Source organism: Fonsecaea multimorphosa (genome assembly GCF_000836435.1).
Source record: "Fonsecaea multimorphosa CBS 102226 unplaced genomic scaffold supercont1.43, whole genome shotgun sequence".
NCBI lineage: Eukaryota > Fungi > Ascomycota > Eurotiomycetes > Chaetothyriales > Herpotrichiellaceae > Fonsecaea > Fonsecaea multimorphosa.
This window is the reverse complement of record NW_015971677.1, coordinates 155,495-181,419: the sequence shown is the minus strand read 5'-3', so window position 1 is coordinate 181,419 and position 25,925 is coordinate 155,495. Positions and strand designations below refer to the sequence as shown.

The window sequence follows — 25,925 nt, the reverse complement described above, 5'->3', positions numbered from 1 at the left end:
AATCCTTTGTTCGCGTGGCCGCCACTGTAGCAGGTAAACCTCGAGGTGGGACCTCGAAAGTTACGGCGGGCGTGGCAGGGTGATCCTCTCGTCCCCGTCCCTCCGACAAGGCAGCAGTGTTTCAGGATAAGCATGATGACAGGGACAAAAAGCTGCAAGTTCAAGGCTGACAGTGTCTATGTAAGGTACCTTCGTATATAATGTCTTCATCTGACTGAGAACTGGCACTCATCTTCCCATTCCTATGGCGTGACTGTCTGCGATCGGCCCTCACCCGAATCCATACCTACCTAGTAGGTAGTCAACCCTTCGCCGAAGCTAAAAAGTAGCTCTGATCGATACTACCTAGGTGCGCAGCGTATCTCGCTGATTCCTTGCTTCCTGCTCCCCATCGCACCGTCTCGATCTGAAACAAACCAGTCCTGGTTCGCACTGAAGGTTGAAATCTCGGCTCTGATTCCGAGAGTTCGCTGCGTCCATGGTGCATGAAGATGGATGCTGTACCTCGTACGAGGTGCATCTCCACTGATGACTCGATGGAGGGCGCCACGGAGAATGACCAGAGAGGCAGTCGCTTGTTCACCCTCCCTGCAGAGATCAGAGCCTCCATCTTCGAACTTGCGTTGACTTCTTACGATGATCCTGCCAAACCGTACCGAGCCGACAGGAAATACTACAGACCAGGCTATCACCATCATCAGAAGATCGATTGCTCCCTGCTACTAACCTGCAGAAGGACCTATCGCGAAGCCAGACTTTTGCCCATCTCGGTCAACGAGCATGTATTCTGGCTGTTCAATGGTCCTTGGAAATTCATTCCCGGCAATAACCGAAACACGGCTCGATGGACTTACTGGTATGTCAACCTGACAGAGGACCAGAAAAGTGCAGTGCAAACAGTCCACATCTTCACCCAACAGTGTTATTTGGAGGACTTGTTGGTAACCGACGCCTGGCGGTTCTCTTTCAGAACATCCTGCCTTCATCTAACGCTTCGCCACGCTGACTGGTGGTCGTGGGAGTCTCCCGTTGGATCCAGTGACTGTCTGGGCATCTGCCCATGGCGTCCTCATCGAACGTCATATCAAGAGATGCTCTTTGAGCCACTTGAGCCAAGCCTAGCTTACATCCGTGATCGCATGGGTGAACGGACCTGGGGAGGCGCCGTGTGCAAAATTCGGGGGCTAAGAAAACTGGTCATGGAGTTTGAGATTGATGAGAAGAAAAAGTCGCAATTGCAGGTTGTTGCTGAAAGAGCTAAGCATTGGATATTTCCGTTGGCGGGAGAGGAATTCGTGCTCGAGTGGACGGGCCAGCTGGAGGAATCGTCCTGGGAAGGTGTGCGAGACCTCAGAGATGATTACCATTTCATGAGAGAGCAACCCCTGCAAGCAAATCTCCCAAGACGCAAGTATTATGTTGTGAAGATGACTTGGAGAGCGAAAACTGCAGCACGAGGAGGGCTCTTCAGGACTACAGCTATGTCAGGGGCTTAGCTGATGTGCTTGGACATGCCCTGCCCATCTACACTATCGTCTAGTTTCGTACTTGATCACGAATGTTGAGACCTGAGGAAGTGGGGGAATTTGAAGCCTCCAAAGATATTCTGCGTATCCCCATAAAAGGAGCTGTGGCTGCAACTTTTAGAACATTATAATAATGTGGCGCTGCCCGCTGCCCCATTGGGACAATGCGTCGACATCTGGTTGTTGGTACAACATCGACTTCCTTTCCTTCCTCCTCACTCATTCGACGCCATCACACAGTGACGCTGCCGGGTCTGCGATGGCCATCCTAGAGCCCGCCAACGCGTATTCATGAACAGTCAGTCTTCGCGACAATGGACGACATAGCGGGGTTGAACTGGAGTTCGACCCCGACCAGTGGACAGAACTCGAAACCAGCATCATCGACGTCAAACTACTCTGCCTTCACCGCATTAAAACCTACTCCCCCGGGTTCAGGAAGGGTCTCCCCATTTAACCCAACTTCGATTCAGCCTCCCTCCAAGCCGTCTACCCCCGCGAACGACAGCTTCGCGAGTCTCGTGTCCTTCGGGCCTGTGTCGCAAAAGAATCTCTCATTGTCGGAACAACAGAGGATACAGGTGGAGGCCAAGCTACAGCAGCAGAAAACCCAGCCCCAGAGACTGGACGATCAGTATGCTGGTGGAGATGATCAATTTTGGAACAACCTGGGTAGTGGGAGGGGGACGCCCGCGATTGACGCCGCAAAGAGTCAGAACACAAACAAGAAGAAAAACGAGTTAGACGATACCGATGACGATCTATTTGCTGCTTTCAATAAACCAACTGCTGCTAAGAATGATATTATTACTGCATCTGTACAGAAAAAGCCCGCGAGTGTTGATGACAATGACGACCCTTTTGGACTATCAGGACTTCCTCCTAGGCGGGCAGATACCGCTGCAACCGCGAGCACCGCTGCCGAAGATGACGACGACGTGCTTGGACTCCTAGGAAAGCCTGCATCTGCCGCGAGGCCAGAATCTCCCCCTCTCGCATCGCAAAAGTCGACTGCGGCCCGTCATCCGCAAGATAAAGCTGTGGCCGAACTGGTCGATATGGGATTCCCAGCCGACAAGGCAAGAGTCGCCCTAGAGGCTACCGAGTCAGGACTTGATGTCCAAGCCGCCGTAGGCTATCTATTGAATCAAGCACACGCCGAAGCGCGCCAAAAGGCTCAGTCAAGAACAGCGTCTGGACAAAGAGGTGATCAGGACAACGCCAGGATGAGCTCCCGAGATGAAACACACACGTCAAGGACGAGATCGCCGTGGGAAGACGGGGAAGGCTCTCGGAATCGTGGCAAAGGCTCCACTCACAACGGAGAGAAAGATTTCGAACAGATGGCAGCAGAATTCGGCAGTAACTTCTTAAAGACCGCAAACTCTTTGTGGAAGCAAGGGACGAAACGAGTTCAGCAAGCTGTTCAGGAATTCAACTCCGATAGTGAGGCAGGCGGCCAGCCTCGGTGGATGCGGGAGGTGGCAGAGCGACCGACCAGAAAGGAACAACCACAACCGCAGCCTGAAGTCGCGTCGAGCCGTGGTAGAAGGAAACCGAGTCCAGAAGCTCGCCGTCAAGCAAGCATGACAGATGAGGCAATGATGTTGGAATCCAACAGACCGACGCCTGCACCACGGCCTTCCTCTTCGTCCAGACCGATTCGACATTTTGACCCTAGTACCGACAATTCTCGCGATCGCTCACCAATTATACCCTCACGACTGCGGGAATCACTTCCTCAGACACAGCCAGCGTTTCTACGGCAGCAAAATCAGTCTCCTGCCACAAGTTCGAGAACCAGTCTGAACCGCGCCGCTGCCGAGGAGCAGGCTGCTCAAGCGTATGTCAGTTCGGCTCGACGGCGAAAACAACAACCTCATGCTGTTCAGGAAGCGCCGGCAGCACCTGTTCCAGAATCGAATCTTCTTGAAGGAGGTTTCAAAGACACTTCTCCCGCCCTTCCACGTGCAGCGGCAACCAATGCTGGAATGAGCAAACCTCCCCCTCGTCCTCAATCCCAACCAGTCAAGAAGCGGGTCGAATCAATCCCAGTCCAAGTCCGACCCCCGCCTCCCACCCGTACCATTCCTTCTATATCAGCTATCGCGCTCCAAGCCAGTCATTCCCACCGCGAGAAAGGCAACGAACATTTCAAGCGAGGAGACTATGCTTCGGCGCACCAGTCTTACGCTACTTCCCTGTCGCATTTACCCGACGCTCATCCGCTGACGATAGTGCTTTTGACAAACCGTGCTCTTACGGCGCTAAAGACAGGCGAGCCGAAACAAGCCATTATCGATGCCGATAAGGCGATAATGATCATAGGTCCATCGAAGGGCGAAAATGAGATCATAGAGATCACCAGCTCGGGCGACACGGGAAACAAGCCAATGCGCGAGTACTACGGGAAAGCGCTCATGCGCAAAGCCGAAGCGCTGGAACAGATGGAGAAATGGTCCGAGGCCGCTGTCGTCTGGAGAGAAGCTGTGGAAGGAGGTCACGGTGGCTCGACGAGCATCCAGGGTCGAATGAGGGCGGAGAAGGCGGCAAACCCCCAGAAACCACAGAGTGCTTCTGCCTCGACGCCTGCAGCCGCCGCAGCAGCAGCGAGGAAGTCAGGCACCGCTTCGGCTCCACCCTCATCGACCCTCCGCCGAGCAGCGCCGCCCGCCCCAGCAGCGTCTACTACCAGCGTCAAGCCAGCGGAGGCCGTTTCTCGTCTCCGTGCAGCTAACCTGGCCGCGGACAAGCTCGACGACGAAAAATTCCGTCTCTCTGAGTCTGTCGATGCGCGCATCAACGCGTGGAAATCCGGCAAGCAGGACAATCTCCGTGCCCTGTTGGGGTCACTGGACAGTGTCCTCTGGGAAGGCAGTGGGTGGAAGAAGATCAGCATGGCCGACTTGGTCCTCCCTGGCAAAGTCAAGGTGCAGTATATGAAGGGGATTGGCAAGGTGCATCCTGACAAGGTACGTATATGCTGTTATATGTGTTGTTTATATCCAACACTGAAGCGCCATCTGTGGTGTCACACAAGCACCCTCTCGACCATCGTGACCAACCACTATCACCAGAACCAGTCAGCGCTTGGGTCTCTTATGATTTGGAGAGAGATTGATGCTGACTTCATGGTCTTGAAAACTTATAGATCCCCACCGATGCCACCACCGAGCAGAGAATGATTGCTGGGGCCGTCTTCAGCGCCTTAAATGACGCCTGGGACAAATTCAAGGCTGAGAATGGTTTATAATACAATGTTTCGAAGAACGAAACCGTGAGGCCAGCTTTGTGCCCCAGAGGTAGTGTTTGCCGCTCTGCCATCGTTGTGGATGTTTCACCGCAGGACTACTAAGGAGGAAAATTGTAGATGCTTAGCCAGTATTCGGTATAGATGAAAGAGAATCTTGGCTGTCACAATCACCCAAATAGAACAGTCCCTCTGGTATTGTGAGCCAGGAATATGCTCATCAACGTGGTCAATCGGTCGATGGATGATGCTGCTCATATGTTTTGTACAATTGCCTCAAGACTTCCATACACACTCTCCTCATCACTTTTTCTTCTGGGCAGTCTTCTGCCCTTTGTTGGATTTCTTGCCCTTGGTCTTTCTCGACGCTCGGGCTGCTTTGGCCTCCATCCCTCTCTTCACTCTGAGCGCCCGTTTCCTCCATGCCAGCCAGCGGTCGTTGCGATCGTACTCTCGCACCTTGACTCCTTTTCTCTCCGCTGCCAAGCCGATCGACGCGTTGGCCTCACGATATGTTCCTTGTCGGTTGAAAGTCGGAGGTGGCGGTGCTGGTGTGGGCGTAACGGCTCCTCCAGAGGCCTTGAATGCCACGTGCGCGTGACCCTTGCTGCGCTGGCTCAAATGAGCCTCGAGAAAGGAGTCGTCCACTGACTTTTGAGACTCTGGTGGTGGCTTCATGGGTGCGGCGTACATCCCTAGACGTCTGCGAGTGGGCGCATTGCGCGGCGTGGGAAGTTGAGATCTTGGTCCTTCTTTTTCCAGTGCCACCCCGATGTATCGTCTCTTGGGATGCTTCAGGGGATCTCGATAGTAGCGCACGTAGCCGTATTCAAGAGCGTAGAGGGTGTGATCTTTGCCGATGCCGACGTTCTCGCCGGGGAACCATTTCGTCCCTATTGCAGAAGAAGAGTGAGTTAAATTTTGCCCGGCGACTGCGCATTCCCCGCAAGGATCCAGTCCAGCTTACCTCTTTGCTTGAATATTATGTTTCCCGGGTGCACCCACTCGGAAGACCCCTTTTTGGCTCCCAGACGTCTTCCTGCAGAATCGGAGGGACCGTTTGCCCGGCCTTGCTGGGCGTGGGAAGCATGTCGAACGAAGATGGTCGACGTCCGCGGGTTCAGGTGCGCATGTTTTGAGCAGAGGCTCAAAGCACTCAGAGACGAAGCTAGCGCCGCTAGAGACGCCTCTGAAGACACCACAGGTCTGTATATTCGAGGTTGGAGCATGGTGCCAGCGGTGGTCAACTGTAAAGACGATTACCTTTGAACATGTCTGCGAGCAGATCAAGCACGCATTGAGACGGAGCAAGTAACCAAACAAGCACACTAGCCGTATTGGGCTTAGGGGACTGTCACGTGAAAAAAGGACCGCCAAGCTGAATGAAAGCTTCTGTGGCCCCGTACAGCTCGTAAGTTAGCGTCTAACACGTCGATGCAGACCCCATCATATCATAAGCCTGCGTCTCATGAAGGGGGGCGAGGACAGGGGCTTCTGACATGTAACTAGGTAGGTACATGACCAGACACTTGACAGCCGATAACCCGACTCGTGGTCGAAATCGCTGCCCTGAACAATTCCCTTCAGCTAGGACGACATGAACGACGGAGGGCGTGTTTGGCTGAGCGCTTTTGGCCCCGATGTTTCCAGAAGCGCTTGCGGCGTCCATACACAGTGTGACCTATCTGAGACAAAGGGACCCTATCACTATGGATGGTGCTACAGGCAAGACCTTATCATTTACCAGCCCCCTTGTCGGGCTGGAACAACAGCAGACTGAGATGGCTGAGCCTCATGATCTTCTGCTGCGGCGATTGTGTACGAGGTAGATAAGTATCTCCTTTTGTGAACCTTCTCCTTTTCGACGCACTGTCCTTCATACGGGTCTACCCCCTTGCCGCAATCATGCGTCTTCCTGTTATCCGCTACGGACTTTCAAAGCCTTATCCCCAAGAATGGCTGACCCCAGTTGTCGTGGCGGGCGCGATCATCGTCACAATCATCTCCTCTTTGATCAGTTTCGCGTCGAGCGGCTACAATCTGGAGGTAGTCTACTCTAGCGACCCCAATGCCACTGCTAGGGAGGTCTGGATGAAGAACATACCTTGGCTCTTGACAAACAAAAGGACTCCTACATGCCAGTCCACAACAATTCCCATCAATGAAAAGCTCACCACCAACAACACTGCCCTAACCTACACCTTAACTGGAGTGTCACAGGAGGGCGCCGAGAAGCACGCATCTGTTCTGATCTACCACAACAACCTACTCCACAACTGTTCGGTTGATGCAATAGAGTTTCGCCTGGAATCACTCGAGAGGACCACAGCCCAAATTGCCATATCGCCCTGGGGTGTAGACCTACTTGGATACGTTGGCTGCATTGTTGCCACGCCAGATGGACCGACCTTTGTCAATCTAACTGCTGAGTACAACTATGTCCCTGACACTGTCTCTGTGCTGGGAGGACAGAATGCGGTCTTTGTTGGGAGGAACCAAACCACAAAAGCAAGCCTGTTCTGGGGTGAATCTTTGCTCGCCATGTATTGGACACAAGCGATGGTGTATCTGAATGTGGAGTGGGGAGCAGAGAGAGCTGGTCAGAATGACGATCTTGGCTCTACCTGGGTCAAAGGAGTCATGGCGATGACACCAAATCCGTCGACCGCGGACTTAACCGACCTCACCTACTACAATTCCAGCGTTTTCTGGATCACCAACATCACCGGGCTCACGGGAGAATACTGGGTCGATCCATTGATGAATCCGAACGATCCCGCGTCCTTTTCTTTTGCTACCTTATGGGGAAGGCAAGCTGCCCCTGCGGGCCTTTGGATCGCTGCAGACAGTCTCGCAAAGTCGTTCCAGTCTACAATACTCACAGACCTTGGTCAAAACTCTGCTCATGATAATATTCTGAACGAGCCCACTTTACTTCAGCACTTTACCGCCAATTTCTCAAGCATCATATCCCAAAACAACAACTCCCCGGGAGCATTAAATGTTGGCCCAACACCTGGACCTGCACAAACCGATTATGAATCATTCAAAGCAAGCACTGGACCCATCGGGGTCGCCCCTTCTGTCCTAGCCACGACATATCTTTGCTCAGTGCCTCACCAGAAGTCGTTCGCAGAATTAGTCACTTCTATTCTTGTGGCAGATCTTGTCTTCTTGCAGGCGGCGTGGTGGTTATTCAGAACAGGCATGGATAAGCTTATGGAAAGACGAGATTCACAGACCCATTATTGTGCGGGATGCTCATCAAGGCCTCGAGGCAGTCCCGCGTTTGAGTCAGAGTCGAGCATATCTTTGTTGAAGCTAAATCAGCCTGGTATATGGGAAAGACCGGAGCATGCGTAACCAAAATCACGGGCTGCAACCACGTCCTTGATACTTTCATCAACCACGCATGAATCTGTGCAGGTGCGTCCCTGACTCTTCGGGGCGCCTCTTTCAACAACTAGGCTTCTCGTCATGTTGTCCTCGGTCCAATGAGGATATGCCTATCAGGCAGAAATTTCCAAACAGCCATTTCGACTCACGTTAATGAATGCCCCGGAAGCCCTTCTGTAATCTTGCCCGAAGAGCCTCTGTCAATGGGAACATTGCCCGAGTTCACTCTGATGTCCAGCAGCTCCTGCTCCAACTTTTCGATCAGCGTTATCAGCATCCACTCTGTCAGGTACTCTGTGACATTCATGGGATTGTTCGGATGCAGCCAGTCGACGAATCCATCCCCGTCACGAAAATCTTCAGTCGTCCTGTCTTTGGTTCGGGTTGGAGAAGTCAAATCACCAGTGCGCTGATCTGCAGCTTCCAAAGGCTCAAGAGGACCCATCAAATCAATGATGTACTCCCAGTCTTCGAAAGTGTATTCCGGCTTCTGTCCATCGTGCTGGTGTCTCAAATGATCGATGATAATGTCTTTCAGCACCTTGGCCAGCAGATGGTTCCTATCATGAGCGTTTGGGGGAAAGTCTCGGGGCAACTTGCCTGGCGTGACGGTTTATTAGCCGCACAAGATTGGCGAAGGAAGAGACTTGGACACCTACCGAAGTGATCATCCCTCTCCCCATTTTTGGGTTGTTCCCCGCTTGCAAAAAGTTTTCGTCTCAGCCAGGACTTCTGAGCTACGAAGTACGGATTGCCGACCGCCTTAGCGATGCTGGAAACCAGCATTGTCCATGTCGGGATGGCAATCAGCGACCACAGGACGAAGAATGCCTTTGCAGAGTCGCTTTTCAGAGTCAAATCACCGTAACCAATGACCAGCAAAGAGTTGAAGGCAAAATAGATGGCCTCAAAGTACGACCAGTGCTGTCGGCGCTCCGAGACCCAAAAAATGACAGCGCCGATGAGCCATAAGGTAAACCAGACCGTGGTCCACAGACCGACAGTGTATCCCAAGCGCTTCTTGGCCGACCGAAGTAGTACCCCTTTCATCAGCTCGAATTCTTGACGCTCTTTGGCTTTTCTGTCATTCTCTGGCGCGCCCTCTATAGGCTCGATAGGTACCAAGCCACCATCACCCGGGGAGTGGCTGATGTATTTGGCGTCAGCATTGGGGTTGCCGGCCCGAGCATCTCGTGCTTGGACTTCCTTGATTCGTTCTCGGTCTCGAAGGTGTATCGCCCAGATCTCTTTGCTGCGATTCAGGACCACCGCGGGAATGCAAAAGACGATGAAAAACACAAAAGCGATGCCAAACGCAGCGTACGGAAATAATAACGAGCGCCCAAGGTGCGTCTGAAGAGAGAGGTCGCCGAAACCTATTGTCAGAAGGGTCACGTCTGCCCAATAGACTGCATCGAGATAGCCCCAGCCTTCAACGTGGGAAAATATGATGGCGCCAATCAGAATATACGACATGAAAGCAGTCGTCAGAAACATCAGTTGGTGGTGGCCTTTTGCAAGCTCGACCCGGGAGTCGCGACGAGAAGTCCGAACACGTAGGATTGTCAAGGCGGTGTATATCGTCACCGTTGATGTGATGAAGTACAATATCGCGGCGAAGATGGCGTAGTAAAAAGCTTCATTATAACCATACTGTGGCGTGGACGAGTTTTTGAGCGTGGCACATGCGGCTACCACGAGGCCAACAAGTATGAATGAAGCCATGTCGCCGGCGATGGTGTTGCCAACGATCAATTGGACATTATGTCGCCTCAGAGCAGGGTCTTCGCTTTCCACGAGGAGGAAGACGGAAAGGTTGGCCACGACGCCGAAGGCCAGGGAAATTGCATTGAGAACAATCAACCACGCCGGGTCGGGGACGTTGCCGCTTCCATTGATCTCATGTCTCCAGGGCCTCACCAAGGCGCAGATATTGAGTGCGCTGGCAATAGGGCCAAAGGTCCCTGCGATGAGCGGAAACACGGTGATGGCGAACCACTCTCGTCTATCATGGAGTCAGTCGATTTGACCTGGAGAAAGCTTTATACGTAGTCGTGGTTTCTGCAGACCTCAATACCTCTTCCTTCCTGTCAGGGTCTTCTTTAGCTGAGATCTTGCCCTGCACCCATGCATGGCCTTTGAGATAGCTGAAACTCCGCTGTCTGGTCGGCATGGTCCACCAGGAAGAAAGAAAAAAGTTGCGTTCAAGGTGAGGAATTGCGCACTGCCGGACGAGTCAAGCCTGATCTGGAGTCGAAGGTTCCCTTCGCCATCTAGCTTCTATATTGCTAGACACTCCCAGATCAAGGCGAAACTCTGGTGAAGCACACTGTTTGATTCGATGGGAGCTGTTCGGCGGCTGGCTTAGGGATATTTGTGCGGGAAAGCGATCAAGTTATGGTAATATTGTACCATTGGAATGAGAGTCTGCGGGACACCAAGGCAGCCCGTGGATTGCTGTGCAGTTTGAGGTAAGGACTGGTGCGTACCGAGTCATTTGAGGGCTCTGGAACCCAGAGGAGGACATTGAATATCATGCTGCGATGGATATGTTGCAATTCCCCCGTGTGATGTCTCTGCTGAGGTGGAGTGATGCGTGTTGACTTGTAACACAAAAAGGCGCATATATCCATAAGTCCCAATGCTAGGTCCTCGTACTCGAATCGTTCAGCTACCCTTACACCCCTCCTTCAGACAATCATCAGCGAAAGAGAGCTGCTTACGATAGAGAACTTGGGGAAGTCTTCATTTGGCGGCATTTTTCCATCCAGTCCTTTGACATCCTGACCTTTGCCCATAAAGGGTGAGCACGCCGTAGGTACCTAGGTGAGTACCTTAGGGTGCCTTAAGTACGAGGTACTACTAGGCAGTAGGTATGTTAATGGGGCTTGACATGTTGGCTTGGCATGTTGGCTTGGCATATCGCGTTCTGGTGTCGACACCTGGCATATCCAACTCGTACTCCCTTCTGTCATCTTCAACCCAAACCTTACTGGCCATTCAAAACCGCGTCATGAAGGCCCTCGTAACCATTGTACTCTTTCTGGCCGGTCTGGCCTCTGCTCAATTTCAGTTCTTCGAGCAGTTCTTCCATGGAGGCCAGCAGAACCAAGCGACTCAGGAGAAACAAAATGTCCCAAGTGATTCCAATTGGTATCGCCAGAACTGGGACGGAGGTATGTCTTCTTCCGACTCTATCATGAAACTGAACTGTGCATTACGTTTAATCCTCTCTCCCACCTCACCTAATCACGGTACTGGCTTGATGCATAATATATAAACTCCAAAGGGGTGTGCCGACAGGGTATGGCTGACTGCCCAACCATCTAGCAACCTGCAACAACTATTTGTGTCCGGATACCCTCGCTTGTGTCCATTTCCCGCACCACTGCCCCTGTCCGCATCCCGACGTGGAAGATAAAGTCGAACTGGGGAATGGCATAGCTATCTGCGCCAGCAAAGGAGGTTTCAAGGTCGGCGAGACTGTGCGCAAAATCGAGTTGGCAAGGAAGGGTCTGCTGTGAGGCAGTCGGTAAACCCAGAAGCAGCTGGTTATGCGCCGGAAATTATTCTATAAACGTGCTTCTAGAGCCTTTTCTAGGTGGGTTGCTCTGTCCTGAGCTGTTTGTGGAAACTAATTCTCTGCTTAGACCCTTTGCCCCGAACAGAGTGGAGCTTTTTCAATAGATGACACGATTGTGATGAATGAATCCATGCGCCGAGAAATTCCTCAGGATTTTGCAAGACAAGGACTCATCGAGTACGCAGACTCGTTTGGAAACCCATCGGCATCTTCTAGCATGGCAATCGACAAGCTCCTTTTGCCTCAGCTCCTCGAATTTTCGACTTATCTCTTTCTGGACCAAGATAACAGACGGATTTCCAGGATCTAGGTGGTGCTGCAGAAATGGCGAGCGAGCCGGTTGTGAAATCTATGGCACCGTCTGATACAGGAAATATGTTGTATCTACCATCTTGTGTGGCCGAAGATTGCTCAACACTGACGACATGGCTGCTAGATGTGATATGGGTAGCCATATAAATTACTGTCCTTTGTACGAGTAGATGAGAAATAGGACACCACCGAGTGCGAGGCGGGACTAGCACAGGCTAGCTTGGACTAATCAACAGCTAGTTCCAGCTAGTGAACTGGTCGTGTAAATGATGTTGTCCTTCTCGCCTTCTCCAAACTCACTCCGCTCGGTGACTTGGACTCAGCTTTTCGGCATACACGCAATACATGCCGCCGCCCAGAAACTTTATCTGATAACCGATGCCAACTTCTCTTGAATATTCTGGTGGCCACAGTTCGATCCTCTCTACACAGGCAGGTGCTATGCAAAGCCTCTAAGTCATTAAACCTACCCACCACCGTGCAGTGAGCACAGACCACACCAGTACTTTCTCGTTTCGACCTCGGGTGTTGCAGCTGGTGTGCATGGGGCTCAAAAGCTAGCTTCTGGGTTTTGTGGGCGCATCTAGATTTCCTAGATTGCCAGTGGTTGGAGGTGATGGGCTGAAGGCTCATGGCCCTGACATTTTCTTTCTCCGGGGCGCCTCTCTGATCACACCTATCAAGAGATCCAATTCGGCTTGAGCAAGGCCCTAGGCTGGTCCCCGTCTGGATCGCCTTACAAAATGCAGGAAGAACTTGAGAGTCCGATGGGATCTCCTGGTCCTTCGAATTCCAAAAAGCGAAGATATGCTCGTGTGAGTAGAGCCTGCAATGAGTGTCGCGTACGCAAAATCCGATGCAACGGCCGACAACCCTGTGAGCCATGTCAAGACTTTGAACGTCGTCAGTATCATCCCTAGAAATCCGCTGCTCCTGCTTCAGGCCGCTCACTGCCCATAGATTGTACATTTACATCTACACGAGGGCAACGTATGTCCGGCGCCCCCCGAACGAAAATTCTCGAGGATCGGCTGCGCCGAGCAAGAACCTTGATAACCAGACTCCAGTCCCAGTATCCGTCAACCCAACTCGATGTTGAGGTCAACGGTATCTTTGATTCCCCGCCCGGCTCGCCCACCCCTACCAACGCAGACGCTCTGGGCTCGGTGGATTCGGGCTCTGAAGACCACCTGGAGAACATGTTGGATGGTAAAGGCCGACTTACTTCTACCAAAAACTCCATGGAGTACTACGGAGGCGGTTCAGGATTTGCGTTCCTTCAACAGACGCAGCTGTTGTTCAATCAAGACTCTCCTACGACAGAACTCCGAAACAGCAGCCATCTGTCTCTCGACGCCATGTCCAGGCTCTTCGATTCGCCCCTACCAGACAAACAGGCACTAGCAACCGATATTCCCATCTCAAAGCTGTTACCATCTCGGCAATCAGCCACAGAGCTATTGCATGCCGTGTTTGGACAGACCTATCAATTGCTGCAGTTTCTCCATGAGCCTACTTTTCAGAAACAGACGGACCGAATCTACGATCTTGATCCAATGGACTTTGAAGATTCTGACCATGATTTTCTGCCACTCTTTTACTCAGTAACTGCTCTTGGGTATCTCTTTCATCAGAAGGTGCACTATAAATATGGCTGCAAAGGCGCCGTCAACCAAGCGTGAGTAGAGAAGGAAACCGTTGATTTCCACGATGATGCTGACAACATGCAGGATGCGCCACTTCATTGCGGCTCGCCGAATGGTCGATCTCGATCGTTGCCGTGATATTCCAACTCTCCAGACCTTACTCTGCTTTATTCTTTTCCTGATTTCAACAGCCCGTCTCGCTACAGCACACACCTTCATCGGATTGGCTGTCGCAGCTGCCATGAGGATGGGACTGCACTCTCAGGCCTCCTGCGAAGGGCTTTGTGAATTAGAAAAGGACGTCCGACGCAGAACATTCTGGACGATCGTCAAGCTGGACATCTACAGTGGTACAGTCCTTGGACTTCCAGGGATGATCAAACTTGATTATGTGGACCAGCCCAAGCCAAGTGGCCACATTCACGACTATGCGAATGAGGACGGAGGTGGTTTTGCCTCTCTGAGCACCAGGCGGATGTTTGCAGCTTCGGCGCAATATCTAGAGATCCTTATGATTATGAGCAAAGTGGTGCAGAAGTTATATCCCAAGACTGACTCAGAGGCTCACCGAGTGGGAGAATCAAAGAAGATCTATGTCAGCAACGCCACTATACTCGAGATTGAGAACGAATTCAAAGCTTGGAGAGACGGGTTGTCTGACTCCCTTGGTTTGGCCGAAGACAACAGCAACGCCAGCAGGTAAAGAATACTCGATAATCGTTTTTTGTTCCGCACGTGGCGCTGACTACTGAAAGCATCGTTTACGAGTTGGAGATGGTCCACAATTTCGGTTACATCCTGCTTTATCGGCCTTTTCTGCATTATTTAGCAAGGGCAAAAAGTGAGAATCCTCCCGACCTACGACTTTTGCGATGTGCTGCGTGCTGCGTCAAGATATCTAGGCTCACCATTTCCCGTTCCAACGAGATGCTACAAAAGGGGTTCCTTGCTCCAGCTGCATGGCAGTCGGTGTACACGGTGTTTTTGTCGCTAGTCACATTGATCTTCTTTCTTGCTACACAGCACGGCAACAAGGACTATGCCGTCATCCAGCAGGAGACTGAAACAGGGGTCCGAATCCTTGCCAGGACTTCTTGCCAAGATATTGGTTCGAGAAGATGTCTGGACGTTTTGAGAGTAGGTTTATTGGCTGTGACTGAGGTTTTGGCATGCTAACATCATGTCCCAGGTGCTTACCAAGAGGCTCTCGCACATGATCGATCTAGAAATCGACGAGATCACAGCAGGAGTTCAGATATACTGCCAAGCTAGCAACGAGGACACGGCTGTTCCGAAGTCAGAAGTGTATTCCACTGACACCAATCTTGCTCTGCTGGACCGTTTCGGAGGAAGGAGCATGAACGAGACGCCGACCATTCCAAACAACCAACAGTTTGTGTTCCAGCCTTCATCCGGAACCCTGCAAGCTACTCCGTCGCGCAGTCTGCTCAGTACTGCACCAATTTATTCTTCCGAATCAATGGCCTATCCAGCTCAAACGTCGACATGGGAACAAGTAGCAGGATGGCCCAACGCGGTAACCAGTCCCTATCTCCCAAGGCCATCCTTGAGTCAGGCTTCCCCTCCAGCGCCCATGGACGTCGCTGAATCCCTTACACATTCCGACATGGAAGTGCCGTACACTGAAGGGTTCGCATGGCCGTTCCAAGTGACAGCACACCTGGGGGATGGACGTCATAACAGTGCTGATCCATCGCAACCGCAACCGGAAACTCATGGACTTACACCTCAAGATATTGCTGCCTTTATGCGAATTAATCCTGGAGACGAACCATTCCTCTAGATCTGGGAAGTTATGGGCGTCGGTCAGGTCCATGAAAGGAGACTTCGTAAGGAGATCAGCTGGTAGTACCGAGTATTCGTCGAGCAACCAATGTTCCGAACAAATTCTAGATCAAAAGCCTGGAAAGCAAGCATCTGGAAATTATGACGTTCGTTTTTGTTTCTGGCATGCGGTTTTGGTCCCATGATCGATGAGCATTGCCAATGAAGGACATGTTTGCCGCCCTTCTACCGTGCGGAGGGTCATGGCGGTCATGAGGCATGAGGTTGTTCCATCTTGGTTACATAGGCCCTCTGCGATCTGCAGCCCTATGGAATATTCGATGAAGCTTCTATGAAGAAGCGGAAAGCCTCGGCTCACAACACCCAGAGCATTCGCACAAAGTAGCTGGACATCCCGTCTTTACTGCTGGGGTTGCTTTTGTCGACAAGGCAAACCGGGCGCCGGTTCGATTGTTCCTGTGACCATTATTGAACCAGGTTTAATACGAACACGATGCAGGGATTCGCGCCGACTAAAGACCCTGCTCAACCATCGGAATCAAGGTGCCGAGTCGTGTAACAGGACGGTGGATCTCAAGTTCTCGACCAAGCCAAATAGACCCCTGTGCCTTGTGCCGCAGTTCCTGTCTCTCCCGATGCTGTTGGCTGGACTCAAGGCGGGCTGGGCCCCCTTCTTCGAGCACTGCCACCCGCCAAAAGTGAGGCTACAGGGACGCGGGGAGGCGGAGATGCTCCAAACCCCAGGCCTCGCACTCCTTGTGATACCTTGAAGCACCAATATGCCCTTCGAAGTCAGGTTTCTGCCTATCCATCCTCTCTGGCATCATATGGACGACAGTAAGATTGTTGAAAATAGCCACATAGTTCGCTATTCTATGTCTATCGACGCTATATCAACATTTTGGTGGTTACCAAATCAATGACCGTCATGGATCCGTTTTCTCTCGCCCTGGGTGCTCTTCAGGTAGCTGCTGCCTGTGTTTCATGCACCAGTACTGTGATCAAGATCTACGGGGATATCAACTCCATCGACGCTCGAATCCGGTCTTTCTGCGATGAAGTGGCGGCTCTGCGAGCAACTTACGAGGGACTTGAGAAGAGCCTGTCTTCTCCTCCGCTGGCAGAGGCTGTGCGCGTGGCTAATAAGACCGACGACGGCGCTCATTTGTGGAAACAAATCAAAGATGCACTTGAAGATTCCAAGAACACCATGAAGCGAGTAAATGAGATCCTTAACCAGATCCTTAAGCAGACAGGCAAAATATCTGGATTTGTACGTAAGGTGAAGGCTCATTTACAAGAGAATCTCCACAATGGCGAGCTGTCTCGGCTTCGCCAGCGCATCCAATTCTTCAATTCGGCCTTGTCGCTGCCCATTCAGATGGTCTGCGTCATGCTCCAGCTTGAACAAAGAGGAATAACAATCGAGCATCAGACCTCACTGGATGCGAAACTTATCGCGCTCGAACGGACCATGAAGGCGCTCATCCAAAGTCTCAACTCCCCGTCCCGTCTGCAAACGCTGGGTGGTTCCACAATTGCTGCTACGGAGACAATGCAATCGGGCCAAGATGATGGAATGAAAACTTATCTTGCCTTTGCCAAACAATTCTTGAGCACCGCTTCCGCTGCTGCCAGCACGAGATCTTCGTTGAGTACAATCTCCCCAGCGATCGAGCCTGAAGCCCTTTGTGAGGTATCTAAGAGCCCTTTCAACGAGACGTCACTTCCAACAGATCGCAGAGATCGCGTTGAGGGCTGGATACAACCCCCTTCCCCTTCGACTCTACAGTCAGGCGGTTTCGCTCGACAGGCTTCTAGGTCTGGCAGACGAGATACAGAAGCTGCCTCCGAGGTTGAGTTCCTGCGAGCCCAAAACCACTTGAAATTGGGTCAGGAGACTTTTGAAGAATGCGAATATACAAAGGCAGAGCGGCATTTCCGCAAGGCTCTGGCTTTAATGGAGCGGCACGATTTTGAGGGCAGGATATCTTTCCAACCTGCAGAGGTTGTTCTTATGCTAGCTGACTGCTGTCGGCAGCAAGAGAAGCTGGATCAAGCGATCGAGTTGCTGGAGCCGGTTGCAGCCTTGCGCAGTGATATCTTCCCAGGCGAATCGAAGCATCAGACCTGCTCAAGCGAAGCGCAGGCGTTGCCCCATCCGATTCCTGACAAACTGCAATCATTGGCGGCGAGTCACATGCTGGGACGTGTGTTTATCTTAAAGAGCGATTTCGATGCCGCGGAGGAACATGGGCTACGAGCTTTCATGGAGCGCAGAAAAGAACTCGGGCCGCAGGACGAGAAGACACTAGAGTCTGTGCAGTTGATTATCGATATCTACCGAGCGCGAGGTGAAGACGGTGACGAAGAGGAAGCCGAAGGTTACGAGGTGTTCCTGTCGCCGCCCGAGAAGGTGACACCCACGCCTTCCACCGAGAAGCTCTTGAGCAAGGTTGAAGTCCTTCAACTCAGTCCAGCGCTAGTATCACCGGAGCCAACTCCGGCTCCAGAAGTGCAGAACAACCATCGACCTAACCTCATGAACCGACTACTGCATCGCGGTCGTCTTTCTCAGTCAGATTCAGCTTACTATCTGCCGTCGGCAGAATTTCCCAAGCTATCCATTTCCAAATCCACACCATTGACCAGTCCACAGGATACTGACTCGGCTAATCCATCTGCGTTTCGAGGGTTGAACTCGCCCTCGGAAACGTCCACGTACGATCGGTCTGGATCTTTCAATGACGATAGCTCAATAACAAGCCCGGGAAGTGCGAAGCTCGAACGATCTTCTTCCAGCAAAACTCTTGAGCCAACTTATCAAGCTATAGCAGATCTGTGCAGTGAGAAAAGACTCGATAAAGCGGCAAAGGTTGCCATCCAGTATCTGAATACCTACCAGTCCAACTATATGGTCATCCGAAAGCCGGAACTCAAGGACAATATCCGCAACGGGACTGGGTATGGACTCGCCAGGACAGGGCGAGGATACGCACCTCTACATTTCTTCTGCGAGCTGAAAGAAGAATATGCTGAGGAGGTCAATCTATTAATCAAACATGGTGTGGACGTCAACGCCATTGCTTTTCAAGCCGGCTATACCCAGTCAAATCCTAAAGATCCTTTCACCGCCCTACAGCACGCCACTGAGAGGGGCTTCTCCACCATCACATGTCTGCTCCTGGCAACAAATGGCATTAAGACTGACGTGCGCGACCCGGATGGGTACACACCGCTGATGGTGGCTTGCAGAAAGGGCCATCATAACATCGTCAAGCAGCTGCTGGAATTTCCACTGCCAACAGAATTCCCAGCAACCTGGCATGGAAAAACACTTCTTCACGACGCTGCGAGACGGTGCGACCCGGTCCTAGTCGAGATACTGTTGGAACATACCACTTTCATCGACGAACGAGATCGGTTCAGCAAGACGGCGTTGATGCACGCAGTGGTCAAAGCAGACATCGCCGATCGCTCGGAGAAAAGACGTCGGGTTAAGGGCAGGTGTCAGACGGTGCGAATCTTGCTGGAAGCCGGAGCTGACCCTACACTTCGGGACCACAGCACAAATAAGACGGTACGAGACTATGCCGTGGAAGAAGACGACGCCGAGTTGTTGATGCTGCTGGGCCAGATACCCAGAGCCGGTATCAGTGAGCTGGTGGCATGAATTTCTGCTTGTTTCAGCCCATTTTCACGTACTTTGGATCCATGGTTTGATCTTGGAGAAAGAGCGTTGCAGCTATATTGCATCCATGTAGTAAACAGAACTTCTTGAATACCAGCAGCGTCGGATGGAAAGTCTATGGAAGACATGCACCGCCACAACCCGCGCCACAATTAAATGACATCATCTTGTCTTCAAGGGTGGCGTGTGGCACAGTGACGTCCAGCATGTGGCAGCTGCATGGAAATGTGGGAAGTTGCGCGGGTCAAAAGCTGAGCCTCAGTTTCATCCTGTTTCTTTGCCTGCAGCCTTGATAAGAAGTGAAACAGCACGCGCGCACCTTTTCTTCTCAACACTTCTTCAACCTTGCATTACGAACTCAACTACTTAGGTACCTAGTCACTTATACCTCAGAGACTCAGCTACAATGTCGGACGCGATCCCAGCCCTTCTCGTCATCCTTATCACAATCCTTTGTAAGTCCGGCCTACAATCTCGCATAGTGCTGGCGCGTCATGCTGGGCCACTGTTTCCGGTTGTATCAGCTCTCAGTCGTGTCCTCGTGCTAACTTTGAGTACATAGTGCCTCCCGTGGGCGTATACATGGTCGCAGGCTGCGGCGCCGACCTCTTTGTCAACATTTGCCTGACGCTCCTTGGTTACATCCCTGGCCACATCCACGCATTCTACGTCGAATATGTATACTTCGATCGGAGGGACAGGGCGAGACACGGACAGCTGACAGGTCGTCACGCACCGGGAGTGTATAGCGAGAGAGTGCAGTCAGGCGGGAATATGGGGTACGGGACGATTTAGGAATCCGGTCATCGACCCAGGCCGGCTGAATGAGGCGGGGAGAGGCAGGTTGCTGGGAGAAGAGACTTTGGAAGGACGCTGGTCCGGAGAGGTGCCGTACGACGATTGTCCTAACAAAGGGGGTCAGTGACCTTCCTTGAGAGGAATGACTGAAGCAATGACAAGCAAAGCGGAACCCGGGGACGCTGTGGCATGTAGGAATATGAGCACTCGATTCCAGAACACCGCGCTAAGATTGAATTGTATCTGTACAATACGTTGAACGACTTTGTTTCCATTGGCCGCGGGTGGAGGCCGACTCAAGATCGTCTCTCTTGCATGCGATGGATGCAATGCCACAGCTGAACGGACAATTCAGGAAGTTAGCAACCTGCCCTTTCTAGATATTTATTACTTGAAAATCCTAAGATTCAGGCGGCCGAGGTGCGACTAAGTCGGCAAGGAGCTGGCAGAAGTGACGGCCTAGTAAGCTTGCTTTGGCGGCCCTGAAGAGCGGTATTCCATCGCTCCTCCATCTCGCCGTTCTTGTAGCGTGATAGGCAAGCAGCAGGGGCCATCAGGGCTAGTGAGGCTCAATCAACCGCCGCCCCGACTCCCACTGGGACCCAAAAATACTGGCATGTCCAGGCCATTGTGGGTGATTGTGGCCCCTATGCTAAGTATAAGCCTCTGAGGCTGACACGACTGGCTTGGAATTGGCTTATGATCCCTGCACGACACGCTACACAACATGTCCTGTTTCACCTTGCACACTTTCACAGATGTGCGATCCTACGAGCACCATGACTTCCAGCATTTATACATCGAATCCAAGCCTTGACACTTTGTGTTGGACAGAACCACAAGACACCAGCTGTCTCGGATTCAGCTGGTCGAAGGATGACCGACTTCATTGAGCTGTCCAGTCCCTATGGCTCCAGTCCCTACGGATCAGGGAACAAATCTCATGGTCGAACTTCAATTCGGACACTCGGTTCACTTCATCGCAAGTCGGGCTCCGGCCAGTACAATCCGATTTTGACTCCACAGGAAGAGCAGAGCAGCGATGTCTTCACAAGGCGTGTGGATAAATTGCCATCGACGACGACCCTTCCTCCAAGCAGAATAGGGAAATTTGGGACGGACCTGCTCGTCGAAATAATTGTCTGTACCTTCGCTGTTCTGGTCTCAGTGCCTTTCATGTGGCTGGCCATCACTATGGCACACTTTGATGGACAAAGAGTGACAGAGGCAAAGACAAATTACATCAAGCAAGCAACAAGCACGGTTCGCATGGCACCAAAGCGGTCAGCCGGGAATAGTCATTGACCGACACAGGCTTCCACCCTCTTCACTATTCTTTTCGCAGCCGTCTTGGGCACGGCGCTCAAGCGGTTCGCAACATGGCGACTTGAGAAAGGCATCAAACTCGGTCTGCTCGAACAGATCATGCAGAGCCGGACCTTCTTCGCAGCTGTCACGACCCAAGTGGCCTTCCCGGCCATCAACTTCACTGCCTTGATCTTACTAGCAAGCTGGGTTTTTTTCACCGCTAGGATCACAAGCAGCCCTACGTCTGGTCAGTACCGGTCGGGATTACACAACAAATTCCGGTATAGTCAGCTATGTCGACACGATCACCAATCAGGTCTTCAGCTCGGTTTCAGGAGTCGACTCATTACTGACTTCACTTAAACCAAGTTACATCAGCTCGATCCTTGGTCCGACCACTACGAAGAATGGCACAATGGACCTCTTTGGTGGTGTGAAGATACCATGGCTGCAAAACAATCTTGACAAGGACGCCGATGGTTGGACGACACTATCCCGGGCGGATATGACAGAAGGCTCATTCTCAGCCCTTGTCGGTGTGCCGATTGCATCTCTGGCAAATCAGAACTCGAGCTTCGTCATCGAAACGACGTACATGAATCTCGATTGCGACAAGCCTCAAGATCAGAAGGAGATCAATATCAACTTCAACGTGACATCTGGGAATGGCACATTCCTGGGGCCCAACACGACGGTCAGCTCGGTGGATGGCGTTGGTGGCATATACCCAGTTTGGCAGGTGGCCATGAACCAATTTGTGTCTGATGATTATTACTTCTATGGATATCCGGAGCAGCTGGTCAATGTCACTGATGCCAACCTACCACAGGCTACTTTCCTCTTCCAAACTCGTGGACCATGGGTGGCAAAGTGCCAAATCAACCAAGTCTACCTTGAATCGAACATTTCATGTCAGTCGGTGCCTGATTCAGAACTTCCTGTCTGCGCCGTCGCGGCCCAGCGGAATTCACCAAACAAGCATGCGCCGTCAACGGTAACGACACTCAGCTTCCCCAGCACTTTCTCGTACCTTGCGCAGACTTGGATTCTTGCGACCGACCCTCTGCTCAGTTCAGGCTACTCCTCTCTGGCCGAGTACTACCTACAAAACACATCCGCTGCTTTCATTCTAAGCGGCAATGAACGCGAGTATGCCGATTATTCGGATGTCACCGCCCTCCAATTTTCCCAACGACTCGGCCAACTCCTTAACACTTGGGTACTTTCGAGCCAAGTCTCCGCCGACACCATGCAGTATGGCTTGAATCACAAGAACACCACCGCTTTCTACAAGGAAGGATTCGATATTTACGTTGTGTCGTGGGCATGGTTGGGCGTCTATTGCGCATCGATTGGGGTGATGCAGATTGCAGCGTTCTGCACCATTTGGTGTGCATACCACACGACTATTCCCGACGTGCTTTCATTCTGCTCGTCTCTGACCAGAGATTCGACTTACTTTGATTTCGCAAAAGGTGGCAGTGCACTGGATGGGATAGTCAGGGCGAGGATGCTGCGGGATGTCGAAGTCAAACTCGGTGAGGTAGTCGGTCAGCAAACCAATGATGGATTCCGCAATGACTTTGTCAACGACATCGGCAACCGGCCTGGCGAGCGGATGGCGGCTTTGGCTGTAGCACCGCCAGAGTATTTGCGTAATCCGAGACGCGGAATGTTGTATGCCTGAGGTCGGGTCTAATTTCTACGGTTGTATACCTAGGTAATATAGATAATGAGATAAACGAGGAATGTAGCAACGGATCCATGACCAGGTCACCGGCTGGAACAGATCTAAAATGCGCTGCTCTCCGTAACAGATGCTGGCTCGCTAGATGGTCGACCGTACAGCCTTGTCACGTGACTACCTTGGCAAACGCGAACAACCGCGTCACGCGTTTCTTCCCCATCGTGCCCTGAAAGCCGTCTCCAGTGATCCAATTCACTCACGGTTCGAAACGCCAACTGCACTGCCCTTTTGACAACAAACTAGCAGCGATTCTCAAGCCGGGGAACTGAAAACGTGCAAACTATCTGTTACTGTTTTATTTGTTGATGCATCATTCTGTACATCATCATGGACGTGGACGTCGCTGCTGCCCCGCCACCTGCTCCTTCCTTCCCAGCTGCCCAGCTCACTCCCTCCAAGAAACGCAATCATGAAGGAGAGATCGTCAACCACCCCGTTTTCCTCACTTCTCCAGCTGGTCTGCAGAGCAGTCCCCTGACTGCCGACGACTCCCGCTGTGGAACACCGAACTTTAGTGCACGCAGTACTCCATTGACGGAACTCGGTGCTACTCCTGTCCTTAGCCCAGCACAGCCGTCCACCATGGCCCCGGCCAACGGCAAGAAGCGGAAGGCGACGTTTGCCGAAAAGGAGGCCGACAAAGCAATCAAGCTGGCCGAAAAGGAAGAGAAGGAGAGACTGAAGGCGGAAGCCAAAGCCAAAAAGGACGAAGAGAAGAAACGTAAGGAGGACGAGAAAGATGCTGCTCGTAAAGTGAGAGAAGAGAAGAAACAGGAAAAGGAGGCCGAAAAGCAACGTAAGGAAGCTGAAGCGCTGAAGAAAGAGAGAGTAGGTTTCAGGTCTCACTACAATATGGCTTCAGATGCTAACCTCCTGCCTAGTCACAAATGAGACTCGGTGCATTCTTTGCTCCCCCGCCCGTTGCCTCAACACCTCCGGCTAGTGACTTGAGGGATGCCTCTCGTGGCACGACGCCTTCCAGAAGAGGATCGATCACGTCTGTTGACTTGGAACCACCTTTGGACGAGATCAAGGCATCGCCATCAAAACGGACGAATTCCGGCTACAACGAATGGATTCTACCTTTCTTTGTCAAGGAGTATATGGAAGTCGCACCATTCAACCGATTCCTCTCGAACAGAACTGTATTCGACAAGGATGTCCTGGCCTTCAACCAAGGCGTCACTTCGGAGAAATTGAGAAATCGATTCCGCAGACGCCCTCGCGTCCGACCTGTGAAACCTGTCAAAGAAATCTTGGACGAGATGAGTGGCCCCGAAACTGCTCCGATCGACCTTGCGAACCCTGCAAACATTTTGGCCGACCTTCCTTACAAGTATTTGTTTTTCCACGAAGATGTTCGACCTCCCTATCACGGGACATACACGAGAGTTGTCTCACCACGAAGTACCAGAAAGCTTGCTATCAATTCTGCCCATCGCGGGCTGCCGGACACGAACTATGACTATGACAGTGAAGCAGAATGGCAGGAACCTGAGGAAGGAGATGAGGAGGTGCTCGAAGACGACGAGAAATCCGAAGATGAGGACGGTGACGAAGAAATGGGAGACTTTCTCGATGACGAAGGAGAGGTTGCCAAACGTCAGTTGATTGTCGGTAATATGGAACCCAAGTGCAGTGGGCTATGCTGGGAAGGTGGAGACAGTCAACCTCAAGATGGCTTCGATTTGTCCTCATTTCGTATGGACGTTTTGCACGACTCGACAGTCTTTCCGATCGATCCATACTCGACGATGCACTGGGCAGATATGGGGAAGAAGAGCCCGGTCAAGCGGGAGGAAAAGCTGCAGACTCTATCAATGCAACCCCCACGTTTACCGCTGGTGGCAGTCGACCCGAACACTTCGGTTTCTCAGTCTGGGCTTCTGAAGTTCGCACCAAGCGACCGACAATTGGAGAACCAGGGTCAAACGTCCAAGTTGAAGGCGACTACTGCTTCTGGTAAGCCAGTCAAGACTATTTCGCCAGATTTGATGCCAGCGTTCAGGGAAGCAGTGTCCGGCACTACGTTGACAAAAACTGGGTTAATTGAGGTGCTGAAGAATCAGTTTCCAAAATGTGCGAAGGATGCTATCAAAAATACTCTGGAAGCAATTGCAGAGAGAAGAGAGAAGAAATGGGTATTGATTGGTTGAGAAAGCAGGAAACTGGTTGCAGGTGGGCAAGATGGCTTTAAAGAAGGAATGAACGAGATGAGGTGACCGATGCTGTGACGAGAAGCGAATGGGCTGAGCATCTTGAACCCTGCATCCGACAAAATGGCCTGTATGAGGCTTACAGTCGCCGGATGTTGCATTCAATACAACCTGGAGAGTATGGGAGGGCTAGAGGACCAGGAGCCACAGATAGCTCCAGCTGGGTGCCAGCCACAATATAATAGTATCGAAGACCTAGCGCCGGTCGACCCAGCTTCTACTTGATCGAAATATTTATTGCTATTAGTTGGCAGCCTCCCCTTCAAGCACCTCTTGAGTCTTGTTGAAGTTGTAGCTCAACAAGGAGACGAATACGCTTTCCGCTTATCAGCGCTGATGGCGTGTGGCTTGTCAAATTGTGGACCTCTCCTCTTTCCTTGTACCGGCATTTCTACATCCAACATTTGATATCTGAAGCGGCTTACGCGAGTACCACCCTGTGGAAGAGATGCCGGAAAGAAGAAGAAAAAACCAAAGGAGTTAACACGAACGATAGGAAGGGCTCTCGAGTGGGCCAGGCAGCTACTTAAGTAAGAAGAGACAAGACGAGGACATATCGACATACGTACTCGACATTCCCTATTCGACGGTTGAGTCACTCTCGTCTATAATCTCTACACTCTCCATATGTAACTCGGCACTGAGT

The 25,925-nt window shown here is 51.8% G+C and overlaps 11 protein-coding genes across 11 annotated transcripts; 9 read left to right on the top strand and 2 right to left on the bottom strand.

The window, feature by feature from the left end:
* Nucleotides 1-491: 491 nt before the first annotated feature.
* On the top strand, nucleotides 492-1,496 carry Z520_11840 (uncharacterized protein; the record flags this gene model as incomplete). The annotated part of the gene is made up of 1 exon (XM_016782328.1): nucleotides 492-1,496. The coding sequence occupies one exon, from the start codon at nucleotides 492-494 to the stop codon at nucleotides 1,494-1,496; it is 1,005 nt and encodes a 334-aa protein (XP_016626643.1).
* A 344-nt stretch (nucleotides 1,497-1,840) lies between these two features.
* Nucleotides 1,841-4,779, top strand: Z520_11839 (uncharacterized protein; the record flags this gene model as incomplete). Its single annotated transcript, XM_016782327.1, has 2 exons — nucleotides 1,841-4,498; nucleotides 4,678-4,779. 2 exons carry the CDS (start codon nucleotides 1,841-1,843, stop codon nucleotides 4,777-4,779), a joined length of 2,760 nt encoding a protein of 919 aa, XP_016626642.1.
* Nucleotides 4,780-5,079: 300 nt separating this feature from the next.
* On the bottom strand, nucleotides 5,080-6,005 carry Z520_11838 (uncharacterized protein; the record flags this gene model as incomplete). The annotated part of the gene is made up of 2 exons (XM_016782326.1): nucleotides 5,080-5,669; nucleotides 5,744-6,005. 2 exons carry the CDS (start codon nucleotides 6,003-6,005, stop codon nucleotides 5,080-5,082), a joined length of 852 nt encoding a protein of 283 aa, XP_016626641.1.
* Nucleotides 6,006-6,681: 676 nt separating this feature from the next.
* Nucleotides 6,682-8,139, top strand: Z520_11837 (uncharacterized protein; the record flags this gene model as incomplete). Its single annotated transcript, XM_016782325.1, has 1 exon — nucleotides 6,682-8,139. One exon carries the CDS (start codon nucleotides 6,682-6,684, stop codon nucleotides 8,137-8,139), a length of 1,458 nt encoding a protein of 485 aa, XP_016626640.1.
* A 178-nt stretch (nucleotides 8,140-8,317) lies between these two features.
* Z520_11836 (uncharacterized protein) lies at nucleotides 8,318-10,345 on the bottom strand (the record flags this gene model as incomplete). The annotated part of the gene is made up of 3 exons (XM_016782324.1): nucleotides 8,318-8,772; nucleotides 8,832-10,177; nucleotides 10,242-10,345. The coding sequence occupies 3 exons, from the start codon at nucleotides 10,343-10,345 to the stop codon at nucleotides 8,318-8,320; spliced, it is 1,905 nt and encodes a 634-aa protein (XP_016626639.1).
* Nucleotides 10,346-11,185: 840 nt separating this feature from the next.
* Z520_11835 (long chronological lifespan protein 2) lies at nucleotides 11,186-11,696 on the top strand (the record flags this gene model as incomplete). Its single annotated transcript, XM_016782323.1, has 2 exons — nucleotides 11,186-11,348; nucleotides 11,503-11,696. The coding sequence occupies 2 exons, from the start codon at nucleotides 11,186-11,188 to the stop codon at nucleotides 11,694-11,696; spliced, it is 357 nt and encodes a 118-aa protein (XP_016626638.1).
* A 1,202-nt stretch (nucleotides 11,697-12,898) lies between these two features.
* On the top strand, nucleotides 12,899-15,517 carry Z520_11834 (uncharacterized protein; the record flags this gene model as incomplete). Its single annotated transcript, XM_016782322.1, has 6 exons — nucleotides 12,899-12,970; nucleotides 13,028-13,057; nucleotides 13,135-13,745; nucleotides 13,798-14,412; nucleotides 14,469-14,850; nucleotides 14,903-15,517. The coding sequence occupies 6 exons, from the start codon at nucleotides 12,899-12,901 to the stop codon at nucleotides 15,515-15,517; spliced, it is 2,325 nt and encodes a 774-aa protein (XP_016626637.1).
* A 921-nt stretch (nucleotides 15,518-16,438) lies between these two features.
* On the top strand, nucleotides 16,439-19,192 carry Z520_11833 (uncharacterized protein; the record flags this gene model as incomplete). Its single annotated transcript, XM_016782321.1, has 1 exon — nucleotides 16,439-19,192. The coding sequence occupies one exon, from the start codon at nucleotides 16,439-16,441 to the stop codon at nucleotides 19,190-19,192; it is 2,754 nt and encodes a 917-aa protein (XP_016626636.1).
* A 424-nt stretch (nucleotides 19,193-19,616) lies between these two features.
* On the top strand, nucleotides 19,617-20,005 carry Z520_11832 (uncharacterized protein; the record flags this gene model as incomplete). The annotated part of the gene is made up of 2 exons (XM_016782320.1): nucleotides 19,617-19,665; nucleotides 19,773-20,005. 2 exons carry the CDS (start codon nucleotides 19,617-19,619, stop codon nucleotides 20,003-20,005), a joined length of 282 nt encoding a protein of 93 aa, XP_016626635.1.
* An 879-nt stretch (nucleotides 20,006-20,884) lies between these two features.
* Nucleotides 20,885-23,003, top strand: Z520_11831 (uncharacterized protein; the record flags this gene model as incomplete). Its single annotated transcript, XM_016782319.1, has 3 exons — nucleotides 20,885-21,271; nucleotides 21,323-21,597; nucleotides 21,686-23,003. The coding sequence occupies 3 exons, from the start codon at nucleotides 20,885-20,887 to the stop codon at nucleotides 23,001-23,003; spliced, it is 1,980 nt and encodes a 659-aa protein (XP_016626634.1).
* A 387-nt stretch (nucleotides 23,004-23,390) lies between these two features.
* Nucleotides 23,391-25,219, top strand: Z520_11830 (uncharacterized protein; the record flags this gene model as incomplete). The annotated part of the gene is made up of 2 exons (XM_016782318.1): nucleotides 23,391-23,891; nucleotides 23,945-25,219. 2 exons carry the CDS (start codon nucleotides 23,391-23,393, stop codon nucleotides 25,217-25,219), a joined length of 1,776 nt encoding a protein of 591 aa, XP_016626633.1.
* Between the last annotated feature and the right edge of the window lie 706 nt (nucleotides 25,220-25,925).